The 14,287-nt window shown below is 38.3% G+C and overlaps 1 protein-coding gene across 2 annotated transcripts in view; it reads right to left on the reverse strand.

The window, feature by feature from the left end:
- LOC147011142 (sodium/glucose cotransporter 1-like) overlaps positions 1 to 14,287 on the reverse strand; it is a 144,886-nt gene that overhangs the window by 14,844 nt on the left and 115,755 nt on the right. The window contains exons 15-16 of one of the 2 annotated variants that reach the window (XM_085859830.1): positions 1,989 to 2,051; positions 1,422 to 1,481 (exon numbers count right to left, since the gene is read on the reverse strand). In XM_085859830.1, the coding sequence (XP_085715956.1) occupies positions 1,422 to 1,481; positions 1,989 to 2,051 (123 nt within the window). Of the gene's footprint in view, positions 1 to 1,421; positions 1,482 to 1,988; positions 2,052 to 13,125; positions 13,235 to 14,287 lie in introns of those variants that run through there. The other variant, XR_015052450.1, reaches the window with a different exon arrangement.

Below are 14,287 nucleotides of genomic sequence, written 5' to 3' on the forward strand. Positions count from 1 at the left end.
TATATAAGCGCGAGCACAACGCAGCTCGCGGCAGTGTGGCAGTAGCAGTGTGTGTCGGCAGAGCAGTGAGTCAGCAGTTAAGTCGTGTCTGGAGAGTGGCAGTCTGGAGTCAGTGGAGTACCGGACGGAGCTCGAAGAGGCAGACAAGGGCAGTGTCGGTGCGGCAGTGTCGGTGGAGCAGAGTCGGGAGACGGAGCTCGAAGCAGACGGGAAAGGCAGACAGGGGCCGATCGACGGAGAGAGCTCACCGGCCATGCCAGGGGCACGAAGCCAGGTGCAGCAACGCTGACATCGCGGCTTGCCCGCCATCGCGCCACGAAGGCGTGGGTAAGACCCTTTGGTCTCGTGGACCTGGCCGCTCATCCAGGTTCCACGCACATTTGGTCCACGAACCTGTCTGCCACCCTTGCCTTTGAGGGTGGCTTTTTCCTTTGCTTTTGTGTAAGTGCATGTGGTGGCGCCATCTTGTAAGTAAAACTGTTTAAGTAATTGTGTGAATAAATATTCGGTGGTAACTCTGCCTTTGCTTGCTTTCACTGTGTACGTGCATGATTTTCTGTCTGGCTGTAAAATACTTGCTTGTCTGAGTGTGCAATAAATGTGCTTGTTGAACTGTTCCCCGTTTCATTGCGTCCTTTCCCTTGTTTGAAAGTTCCATCTTGCATCACGGAAGGAATTGGTAGGAGGGGTGTAAGCACCCGGTAAATAATCACGTCCAACGGGGCCGGCGATAACACCGCTCGGTTATCACTGAAGCACGGAACGGACCACGAAGGCGGTTCGTGTCCTCGGCCGGCCAGCAGCCAGGTACGATCGCCCAGTTAACTACTCGCGCAGGTACTTAGGTCGGTCGAGTTTGGCGAACAACCCTATCCTGCGCGGGTAGCCGATTGGCACGATTGTGGTGTGGTCGAAAGACCCACCCGTGACTAGCTCCTGGCGGTAGTTCCAAGGAGGGTCACGACTGAATTGTCCGTTCCGGTGGGCGACACGGTCAGGATTTGAGTTACGTGGCTGATCGCACGCCGGGTGGACCGAAATTGGTAACAATATATATTATTATTTTTTTACCATTGTGTGAGAATATCTGATGAATGAGTTTCCAACACAGATAACCTTCGCGTTGAGATTCATAAACACTTATTTCAAGTCTATTGAAAAAGAGAATGGAAAACTACAATTTTTGCTGAATGCAAACTTTCAAAACAAGTTACAAAGGTGGGTTGTAATTTTAGATTATTCAAAAAAATTAATTCTCGTAATATGAAGATATTATAGAAAAAAAAAACTCAATGCACAGCTTGGAGACAAAAGGATGACATTTGTTGGCTTTAAATTCTCCATGGACTTTAAAAGCTGATGGAACATGCAATGGCTTATTACTTATTCGCAATGGCAACTTGATATGAAAGCACACTCACCTTTATCTCCATGTTGGTTTTCTTCAGAAAGTGCACTCATGCCTCGATCCTTAATTGTGTCTGCGATCACAAAAGAAAAAGCATGTAATTCTGGTGAGCAACCGTTGAAACAACATATGAGGGGATTCAAAACATATTCTCCCAATCACAAACCCCAGAAAGTGTTGCACATTCTCCCCAGCAGTGCGTTTGCCGATGCCGTTGGAATCCATCATGCTTTGGGCTCCAGAAAGGTTTTGAAAAGGGGAAAATCATTTTGACTTTCTCAAATCATTAAAAGTAGCTTGTACATTATAAATTTCCTGAAGAAGGAACTTTGATGCAGGGGAAGGCCATTTGGGGTTTCAAAGCCTGCACTATTATTACCAACCTATCGATTGTTTGTCCATACTCCATCCTTTTCAAATGCTGAACGTCAAGCAAGGAAGCAGCACATAGCATTTTTGAAGTGTTTGGTATGACTCGGTCAAGGTTTGAACCACTGACCTCCAGATTCAGAGCAGATGATGCTTCAACCATTACACCACTAAGTCTGGTTTGAGAGATTTAACTTCATGGGTTTCTCACCATTGTCTGAAATGTAGGCAATGTTTTCTTCACCCTTCTTTGCTTTACCGTGTTCTTCAATCCCTGCACAAGAAGAATTTTTATTTCAACAAAACAAAACTAAAGAATTCCTGCAGCCTAACACTACAACGCACGCTACCACAAAACTCATGTTAAATAATTAATCCATCATTCTAATAATCAGAATTTTCTTTGTGACTGCACTTTGTGTAAACCAAAACGAATACGTTGCAAATCTTAATTTTGTTAAATATCTTGCCAACTACAAAGTCAATACCACATTATTTACACATCTTGAGTTTTTATGTAGAACTCGCAGGGGTAACCGGCATTGCCTGTTGCTGTTCTCATCCTGTTGGCGTTTTGAAGAAATCGATTTTTTTTCTATTTTTTTGGTGAGGGCTTCAAACACTTCCCTACACCTACTAAGAAATGGGGTCAGGCATTATTTAATATTACCCTTCACATAGCTATAAAGGCTTAGGCACTAAAATGATATTTTTTTAATCCCCCCCCCAAAAAAATCCAACTTTTTTTTTCAAAAATTTCAATTTTTTTTTTTTTTTTGCCGAAAACACTTCCCGGCACTCCCTTGATGAACCTCTGAAAGTTTGACAAAGAACAGTTTAGCCATCTCTGAGAAAAATGGTGACAGACAGACAGACAACCAAACATCTCTTATCGTTTTGATAATATCATTTACCTTGAACATCATCTGCTGCATTATAGATTAAATGATTTTTAAGTGGTGTTTCCACTTCAATATTTGGTATGCCCTTCCTTCAACTCTTCTTCCTTATTTGGTATGTCCTTCCATTCATCAAAAATGAATAGTCCAGTTGCCAGGTTGAGTACCTTGTTGCGAGAAGTGTATTGTTTTTTGATGGTTTCGTATTCGCATGGGTCTATAGAAAAAATTTAGCTTGGTTGCCGGAGTGGCAACCTTGGGGAACTCCGATAATTTGTATAAATCCAAGATGGCCACCGCGGACGGAGGTGGAAAATAACTTTTCAACCAATCAACCTACAATCACGTGTGATACATTTTTTTCCGTATAATTTTGAGGTGATGAATCAATTTCTGAGGTCAGTAGTGTGGTTCGGGGGTCAAATTCAGGGTCAAAGGTCAAGTTCAATGTCATTTTTGGACTATTGAGGGGTTTAAAACGTTTTGACCCCTGCATCAACTGCAGATCACTCCTACTTGATAGTTGATGAACGATCCCATTGATTCTAATCTCACCTCTTCTTCTTTTCAGAGAAACGTATGATGGCTGACTCAAGGTGTCTTCTCCTAGTGTGTCACAGAGAAGAAACGAAATTCACTGAGATCGGGATCAAGAAGCTCATCTCATGCGCCAAATCCCGTGGAGATGGAGACCTGCAGGCTAAGCTACAGAACATTATTGATGTTGGTGGAGATGCGGCAAGCATCGCCTGCCACAAAGGTTGCTACTGTACTTATACATCAAAAGAGAAAATTGAGAGAATGAGAAAGTCACAGAAAGGAAAGGCTGAAGATGAGGGTGTAAGGACAACTACAAGGCCTTATGCAAAGGTAGCTGACAAAAGTGTTTGAATACAAACGTGATTGTATGTTCTGTAGTGAGGAATGTTTACCCATTGATGGAAGACACCCAGAAAGATGGGACCACGTTCGTGAGTATATGACCAAAGAACATTGTGACACAGAACGTAACCCACTCCCAACTATGAAAGATATGCTCCTTGATGTTGCTGAGCAGCGTAATGATGATGTCGCGAGAAGGGTCAAGTTGCACCTTGCTTTTGTTTCTGATCTACCTTCTGCTGAGTGCAAGTACCACGTCTGCTGCTGTAACAGTTTCATGAAAGTCCCCACATATGCCGATTTGCCAACTGGTAGTGCAGATGAAAATGCTCTGAAGGAAGTCATTGAGTGCATGAACCGAGACAGGTGCAGAATATGGAAGAGTGTTGAACTGCATTCCCTGTACTCGGATCGAGGTGGCAAGCTCGCTCGACATGACATGTTAAGCAAGTTGACTGACTGCATGAGTAAGGATGTTACCGTTGTTCAGGTAGATGGCTGTGCTGCCATTGGTTTCCGTGAGTCCGTTGCTAAAAGTCTCAAGATAGTTAAGGTAGATGATACGGATGAGAGGAGCATTGCTTCTGTGGTGAGGCAGATCAAACATGAGGCATGATCGGTCAAGTACAGCAGTGCCAATTATGACCTATCAGAGTTAACACAGGCCAACACAATCAAGGCGACCAGCCCAAGTTTGTTGAAGTTGGTTTCAGACCTGGTCTCCGGTGGTAAAGTGACCAAGAAATCTCTGAGCCTGAGCCAGTCAATTCAGAGTCACGTTACAGGAACCAGAAATCAGACAACATTAGGACTGGCCGTCAAACTGTTGCACCGGCACAGCAGTTCGGAACTTCTCAAACCCCTTCATGAACATGGCTTCACGACCTCGTACGATGAGGCCCTGAGATTCCGAAAATTGGCCGCTCGTCTACTAGGTGACAATGCACAGGTTCTCCACCAGTCCATGGGGTTGTGTAAAACCGTCAGCGCCATCTTCGCGTGGTTTGACAACTTCGATCTCCAGGTATTCACACCCAATGGTCGACGCACTACCCATGTCCTCTCACATGAATTCCAGCAACCTCATCCCGCAGGTATGCTGGAGTATGGCCACACTAAACCAGGGATGCAGACCATACTTGCAAAATCTGCTGACCAGCAAGCTCCACCTGAACTTGACATCACGAAGTATGGGTGGGAAATAAAAGATGGCACCCCAGTACCAGCAACCTCCGATCAGCCCCCAGGACCCCAAGATCTCATGGATGTAGTGTGGTGCGGCTGTAAGGCGGCGGTGAAGGCGTGCGGCACTGAACGTCGCAGCTGTCACCATGGAAAGATATCATGCACTGTGTATTGCGCTTGTGTTTGTCGTGACGCCTGCTTCAACCCGTTCAAGACAGGAGATGAAGACCAAGATGAAATGGAAGAGGAAGGAGAAGCAGGTGTGGAAGATGACGAGGAAACTGAACATCTTGATCTTGCATTCGGCTCTGATGATGAATGGGAGTGATCGAAGTTACTGAATAAACGCTTGACCACCATCGCTCTGAAAATGTCATTATTATTATTACATTTCATTTTTGGCAAAAAAAGACCTTGAACTTCACCTTTGATCCTGAATTGACCCCAAATCACAAATTTGACCTCAGAAATCGATTCCTCAGGTCAAAATTATACAGAAAAGATGTATCACACGTGATTGTAAGTTAATTGGTTGAAAAGTTATATTGCACCCCGTCCATGTTGGCCATCTTGGATTTATGCAAATTAGCGGAGTTCCCCCAAGGTTGCCGCTTCGGCAACCAAGCCAAATTTCCTCTATAGACCCATGTGAGTACGAAACCATCAAAAAACAATACACTTCTCATTACAACAAGGTTGAGTACAGAACATATACAACCGAGCGTGTTTAATTCTCGAGGGTTTCAAAGGGTTCTAAAGTGTAATTATAGAGGGTTGTCAAAGGTAATTCCAATAGGTTTCATTAGTTACTCGGCTTAGCTTATTTCATATTAAAAATGTCAAACTGTATCACTTCCTTTGGACACAGGTGCAATTTTTTTTTCAATCTGAAAAAAACTCTCCATCTCTCCTTCCATCTACAAACATCAGTTTATGTTTGAGGAACAACTTAGATCAAATTGAATGTTATATTTTGAACACAAATGAGTATATGAATTGGAAAACGAACCTGCTGGTTTACTGTCCTGATTTTATTTTCCCTTCATGTGTATTATGTCTAAGTTTGATGTGTTTTACATTTTTCATAGCATCTTCATCCTGTGTGTTTATGAATCTGCCTGTTGTCAAAGGCTGTACTTTATCTCTACTCCTTCCTTATAAAGGAGGTTTGTCTGTGACAGGTATCCTGCTTGTTCGCATATTTTCATTAATATATTACTGTTATTATACAGGTTAACACTTACTATCTATGAACTATAAAACTGCCATTTTTCATGATTTATATGGATACGAGTATAAAAGCCCGTTAAAAATGACGGGTTGGAATTATTTCATTCGAAATATTCAGACTGGAAGATATGTTTGCAGCAAGAAAAAGCATTATTTTAAAACAATGCATGGACAAATGTCACCCTATTTTCTTTATCTTCTGGGACCTTTCATTTCGAGGGTACAGCCTCATTACATCGTTCATCATATTGTATTTCATACAAGTTAGAAGTCGCCCGTTATGCTACATTGAAAACCACCTGAAATGGCTCTCTCCATAGACCGGCAAAACACTGCTTTTGAGTAAACTACATTTCCAGTCCTGGGATGGAGTTCATTTTTGAAGTACAGGTTATGAGAATTTTATCTGATAAGTGCCTTGCATATAATACATGAGTGATTAAGATACTTGAGTGGAGGATTAATGGGCTTCTGATGCAGCCATTCAAATGAATGTGGAAAAAGGGAAAAACTCTCTGACTCAAGCCCCAAAAGCCCAAAATAGGAGACTGATTCCTCCCCCTGCCATACAAGCAAAAGCCCAAAATAGGAGACTCATTTATCTCATTCCCTTCCCCCATGCAAGCAAATGTAAAATTAAGACTGATTCCTCCCCCTCCCATACAAGCAAATGTAAAATTAAGACTGATTCCTCCCCCTCCCATACAAGCAAATGTAAAATTGAGACTGTCTCAAGGCCAAAAATCCAAAATAGGTGACTGATCTCTGCTCCATTGAGCAAATGTAAAATTGAGACTTACTGATGAAAGCATTTCTTTCCCTTCATATTTTCATTCCACTCAAAGAGCGAACCAATGAATATTTGTCCATGTTCTAGTTTAGGGAATAACTTAATTTTCCTATTACATTCATCACCATCGAGTATATTCACAAAGATGACTTTGGAACTTGGTTCTTGGTTTAAGTGTCTTTGTTGAGCAGAAATGAAATGATAAACTTCTCTTAATGCTCTTGTTTGACCACCTCCTGATCCACATATCATTTTGAGATTGTAGTAAATTGTTTTTCCATTGTTCAATTGATAACCATCAAAGTTTTCAGTCCATTCAAGGATATTAATTTTTTTATTTACATCCTCCAACTTATTTGTAATTAAATTTATCCGCTTATTTGTTTTATCTACTTTTACCCCGGTTATTTCTTCAATAAGACAAATTTGATATTTCTCACATTCTTTATGTTTTCCATTTAAATACCAAGGCTGAATATATCTCCACTCTTTGGTTTGGTTATTGCCTGGTTCTATCATTTATAAAATCAGTAAAAAGACGGCGGTAGCTTGTTAAAATTCCCAACCCAATATCTAAACACTTATACTTATAACCATAAGGGAGAGTATTAATTCCATTCTCTAAAATATATCTTTTATCATCAAAAGCTCCTAATGCTTTCTTATTTATCCCTTCTGTATATAATTGATGTTTATAATTTCTTATTGTATTCATTTTCTGTACTCTTCCTTCTTTAAGGATAAACAGTTGCAATAATGTTTAAAGTTTATTGTTTCCTTGATTATATTTTTCTTTATTTCCTTTAGCTTCTTATCACACCTTTCAATGTTATTATCAATATACGTAAAAGCATAAGACTGATCTCAATCCTATAAATTCACTCATGACCTTCCCACTCAATTCATCTTTAAACTTACCAATAACCTTTTTATTCTTTGATGAAAACAACACATCACCTGACTTATAATTACTTGTATCATATAGATCAATATTATCAATCATATCGTCATTTTCATCACTTGTCTTAATTTCTAATATAAAACTATCTGTATCCATATATAACAATGACACATTATCCTTATACTTTGATTTTAAATTATTATAGTACAAGTCATACATTAACGACTTTGACAAGTCAAGAATTGATGTTCCGATATAAATAGGTTTATCCATTTCAATACTCTCTTTTTTCAAATGAATAGCACAAAAGTTTTCTGAGAACACCTCCGTTCGCTCAAAACTTGGTCGATTAATTAACTTTGAAGCCTGTTTCCAAGATGCAGCAAGTCTTATGTTTTGTCGGTTCCCAACATTTTTCATAGTCTTTCCAAATACAGCATTATTCATTAATTTTTAAAAGTCCTTCTCAAAATCTGTTTTTGCTTTTGTTCTCCTTTTTGTATTAAAATCAATATATTTCTTTAACCAATGACTGTATAAATTTCAAAATCCTATGAATTTTCCTCACTCTCAACCCAGCAGATAAATATTGTCTCAAGTTCCTTTGATGCAAAACATAACTTTCTTTATCATTTAACATAGTAAGTAGTTTTTCTGGAGATTTACCTTTTATATTGAATGACTATGGGTAATCACTTAACCATTCTTTTCTTGGACTTTCTTTATCAGGGGCATAAGGTAGGTCTTTATGTTTGTGATAAAATTATTCTGGATATTTTAAATCAACCTCAAAATAATACCCAAATTCAGCTTTATCCAATTCCTTTTGAGAGGAGACAACAATGTCTTGTAAAACTTTTTCATAATTTTTTTCTTTAACCCATTTAAGTTTTCCATAAGGTAAAGATTGAGACATAGCCCACCCATACAAATTGTTTGCATCATAATTAATACATCAGGGTAAGAGTTGTCCTCATTCTTATTATAATCAGGAAGATATTTGTTATTTGCTTTTGCATATCTCTTGGAACATACTTGAGATATTCCTCCTCTTTTAGCCTTCTCTATCATTAAAAACATATCTATATCACAGATTAATTCCAAATTTTGTTTTGTCATTTTTAACATAGTACTCGAAGCCAAACCCAGGGCTGTGTCATAGTGAACGGGGTCTAATCCATAAGAATTTTTATTATGACAGACTTCTAAAAGTTTCAAACACATCAGCCAATAACAATACATCAGTTTTAAGATACAAATTATGATATTCTCCAAGATTCTTTATATTAAACTTCTCCCAAACCTTTTTAGCTTGTGTGTCATCGCTATCAGAAATATGAGTTTTATTTAACTTACCATAGAAACTTTCCGTTGAAGGAACTTGTGTTTCTTTAAACTTCTCAAATAAATCCAACTAGTCATATGGATATATTCCCTTTTGTGAAAAGAGATCAATCTCTTCTTGATTTGAGAAATGTGATTTAAGATTCAGTATGTTTTTAATATTTGATGCTAAGTGAGATAATGGACTTGCCATAAACTTGTATGTGTCAAGAAATCTCATATTGGTTATGGGGATGTATGAATTGTTTTTGTGAATGAGATGTATTTTTGATGTGTGTTAGGAATGGCAGAAATATCTCCAGATGTCTTTGAAAGTTCATTTATAAATTGATGTGTGTCATAGTGAGCGTTGTTGTGAAGAAAGGCAGGAATAAAGTTTGGAGGCTTGTAATTAAGATTACAATGGGAATGAGCTGGACCTCTATATTTACCAGTAAGATGACAGTGATCCCTAACCTTGACCTCTCCCTCAATTTTCTCCTCACAAATATGACAGATACTGCTCTTTCTAAATTCCTTTTTCTCTCCCTTTGCTAATGACATTGGTTTATAGGTTTTAACCATTATTTCTCTTTGTCTGAGACAGTCTTTTTCCAATCATCTTACAAACTCCTCTGAGGAATCTTCTCCTCGATAAAGTTCTAACTTGTTGTATTCATCACCAACAGATGATTTGATATAATAACAGAAACCACAAGGAGTATGTTTTTGATATTTATTTGTGTATGATTTATTTTGATTTGGTGAAACAGTATCTATCTTTTCAAGGATACTTTCAAAATCAGCATATATCACAAACGAATGTTTTATAGATTTGTTGACATCTTTGAATGATATGTTTCAACCTGCTTTTGGTAAATTGATTACGGTTGATTTATGATTACAACAATATTTTGAATGTTGATTTAATCGTTCTTTTGTGTGAAAGGAGTTGAGACATTTCTTACAAGGATACTGTTACGGTTGTGAAAATTCACATATCACCATTCAGGTTCCCTGAAGATCAGTTATGTCGATAAGTGTGTGTCCAGGTTAGATTTCCCCACCGATGTATAATGGGAATTATTCGTGTGCCGGGCTGTGAATCTTGAGGTAGTGTTATTCTTTTCTATCTTTATTTTAAACAATCATCTCCTCACCACCTTCTCCACAACCACCAACATCTCCTCACCACCTTCTCCACAACCGCCAACATCTCCACAAACAACATCTCTACAACCACGCCACCTCCACCAAACTCCACAACCACGCCACAAAGTTTACAAACATGGCATCTCTACAAACAAAAAGAACAACTCAACAACTCCCGCCCCGATATTCTGGGACGAAAACAGGATTGACGGTTGGGGCGGGTCCCTCAGAATAGGTAAACAAAAGTGACGGTTATAAAAAGTATGCTCCGGAGAAAAACAACTCCATCACTCCTAGGATTTTCCCCCGCGCGCCGAGAAGGGAGGGGCGGACGCCCCGGACCCGATAAAAGGGCCGCGTTGGAACGCCGAAAGAAGAGTGGGTGAGTGGAGTCAAGTTGGTGAGTCCAGTTGAGTGTATGGTTGGTAGAGTCAAGTGGAGTTCGGGTCTGGATACCAGAGTCGAGAGACGAGAGTCAGAGTCAGAGTCGGGAGACGGCCGTGGAAAGTCAGGCGCGCTGCTAAGCCCTGGACCAACCAAGCCGCCGTTACAACAGCTGCCGCTTTGACAATAGAGACATATGGAGCGTTGCTGACCAAAAGACCCATCGAGTCACCTCAAGGGTGACAAAGGTAACCTGCACGGCCTTGCGGAGCTCCTTCGGTCATCCCAGCTCCGAGGAACATTAAAGGCTTACGAGCCCAGGTCTATCTTTCTTTTCTGGGGTTTTTGCATGAGGGTCTGTGGCGCCTTGTCCGGAAGTAGAATTGTTGTAAGTGCATGTACGTAATACATAGATATCAGCTGTAGGTTTTTGCTCACGTCATGTCCCATCCACCCCATTCATTGCATACGTGTGAAAATAAATGTCCCCATTGTTGAAATGTCACCTGCTCGTTGCGTCCTTTCCTGCCATTGACTACCATAATTGTGTTCGGAATAAATAGCTGGCTGATTAATAGCAGATAAAACGTACATCTGATCTGACGGGGCTTGGCGATATAAAACCGCTCGGCAATCGCAAACGGAACAAGCTGCTTAAAGCGGCTCGTTTTCATGCAGGCTCCGTTGAGGTGTAAATCCCTGGCATTTCTGTCTGCGCGAAAAATTAGGTATAATCGACAATTCGGCGATCGACCCTGTAGCGCGTGGACAGAAGAGTTGGCTGGTTTATGGTGTGGTTAACAACACCCGTAGCTGGGTTTCGGCGTTGATCCAAAAAGCTGCGACGAGATTGCTAGTTTGGTGGGCACGCATGGCCGCAATTTAGCTAAAGGCGGTCGCCCGCACACCCAACGGGCGAGAATCCACAACAATACGTTTTACATTTTCTCTTATATAGTTGTGATTTGGTTAATCTTGATAAATTTTTGATGAAAGCATCATGTGATTTTTCCTTTGCAGTAAAGTAGAGAAGGTGAATGTGTTTCATCATTTTTATAGTTGTTTGAAATTTTTAATATCTGAACTTTGTTTGTATCCATTAATCCATATATATTAACAGATAGATTATTCATTTTCTCAAATTTAGGAATATCTCTCAATGACAATGGAAACTTTAAATCTTTAACATTCAATGTATTCTCGTATTTCTTATAATGTTCAACCCTTTCAGGATTCCATTGTGGAGGATGTAGGTGAGCAAGAACAGACCATAGAAAACATTTCTTATCTTTGTTTTGAATATTAACAACTGCTTTCTTAAGTTATAGCTCTTTTGGTAAATCAACATAAGAAGAAGCTGGAAGAGAATCTGATTTTAAGATGTGTATATCTAAAAAGATTATTTTTGTAATAGTAAATCCACCACCTACTACAGTGTAAACAATATCTTGTTCTTGTTTCTGGAGTAAATCGTAAAAATCACATCTTACAAAATCTTGAAATGATGAGATAAAGTGAGGGTTTGTCCTCATATAGGGAGTAGTTTCATCGCCTTGTCTTACCATATTCAATTTTACTCCCATATAAAACTTAAAAGTTTTCATTTCACTTAATGTGTTTTTAATTATAGTTTCAATACTTTGTTTTACCACATCAACAGCTTCCATGAGTGAAGATGGTCCAGGGTCTTGAAAGTGAAACAATCTTATTTTCATGTTCTTTAAATGCCCCATCAGTGTTTTCAATGGAGAATTTAGTGGCACCTTCCCTTTCTTCATTGTTCTTGTGTTTGCGTGATTGAAGGTGTTTATTATTAAAAAAAATTGAGAATATCATTATCAAAACTATCACAATGTTTTGTTTCTTGGTCAAGTGGAGATATTTGTCTGAAAAGATTGAATGTGTTTGTTGGTTTGAAGGTATTTTTTATAACATTTATATTCATGATTTCAAACATCGTAGTACGTTGTATTCACCTTATTTATATAATAAAACTTTGCTTAAAATAAAATTTTCTTGATAAAAATTTCGTTTAATTTATAGGTGAATCTGTGCTTAAAACCATTTTAGCCTCCAACTTTTTTCACTTAATAAATACAATGTATCAAGACACAAAAGACAAGTTTTACTCAATCTCTTCATTTGTAAAACACTGAGAAATATGTCAAGGATGTAAAATTGAATAAAGATAAATATAACTATTGGATAAAAACAATTGTGGTGAATAATATGAGTTCTTCAATTTCCTTCAGTGGAAGGGCTTTAAGAATATCTGGAAGAACATCAATTAAAGTAGTTCCAACAAAAGTTTCTCCTCTCCTTCTGGCAATATATTCAAAACTAGAAAAAGCAACGAAACAAGAAAAAGTATCAAAAAAGAAAAACCTTATGGATGAAGCTTTGGAAAGAAAAGATAAGATTAATCGTAAAAATCACATCTTACAAAATCTTGAATATTATAGACCATCTATAATATGCAAGGAGAAATTTGTATTTTTTTCAACAACCCTAAAGATGTAAATCCTGATGAAATAAAGGATGTTAATATATCAGGTGAAATGACATTTCGTTCAATAATAGTTAAGGATCATTTTAAAATTACCTTTAATATAAAAATAAAAAAACCAAAAGGTGACCACGTGTGACTTCTTTAAGGTCACACTGAGGTGAACAGAGCTGCTATCCACCAGGAGCGACTCCTTGAGGAATATCTGCCAACGAGAGATTCTGATGAGAATCGTTCTACAGAGTAACCATGAAAAATATGCGTTTGCCTCATAACGTCACCAAATTACGTCATAATGTCTCAAGCTTGACATATCTAGAAAGCACTCATCAAGGTGTTCAATTTGAGGTATTACACTATATGGTACCTAAGATTTCAAAATTTGACCTTGGGGTCAAAAACTTTCGACCTCCAGCGCTAACCATGAAGGTCAAGGCCAATCGCCACCAAAAATTAATCAGCTAAGCACCAGACCAAGAACTATATTCCCATGAAGTTTGAAGACGATCCGATCAAAATTACTCAAAAAATAAGGGTTTCGTCGACTCCCCTGATTTGCGACAAAGTGATCTTGACAGTTTTATGCGCTGAAAGGGACCTCTATAGGACTCTGATATGCAAAGTTAAAAAAATTTCCAATGATAACTGTGCTCTGCAGAGTGATTCGATACGTGATTACAGACAAAAAAAAAAAAAACATAAAAGCTGACTAACATATCTTGCAAAACTTTGTTTTGGCAAGATAAAAATGTAGTCGTTGAATCTGTTTATGAAAAAAACTACATAGATAGAGATGGTAATGTTTTTTCTACTAATTAAATATAAGTCATTATTCAACTGAAGACTTTGAAGATTATGAGAGTGATGATAGTATCTGTGTTGGAACAGAAGACAGTTATGATACCGAGAGTTTGTGTTCAAACGACAGTTATGATACGGAGAGTTTGTGTTCAAACGATAGTTATGAAAGTAGTTTTATCGATGAATGTGAAAGTACCAAAGATAATATTGAAGATGAATTTCATTTGAAGTAAAGTTTTACTTTATAAATATGAATAGTATACGAGATCTTGAGCCCCTTGAATTCCCCGATTCTCCATATGACAAATTTGAGAATTTTCCTGCGTGTGAAAGATGGGGATTAAACAGAGTCAAAAGCCTATAAACAATGTATATTCTGTGATTATCTTCTAATTAATGATAATAAAAAAATTAAAAAGGAAAATAATTCTTTTAGATTTACACCAAAAATGAATTA

Source organism: Eptatretus burgeri, chromosome 16, assembly GCF_056783735.1.
Source record: "Eptatretus burgeri isolate ZD-2024b chromosome 16, Ebu_testis_v1, whole genome shotgun sequence".
Lineage (NCBI taxonomy): Eukaryota > Metazoa > Chordata > Myxini > Myxiniformes > Myxinidae > Eptatretus > Eptatretus burgeri.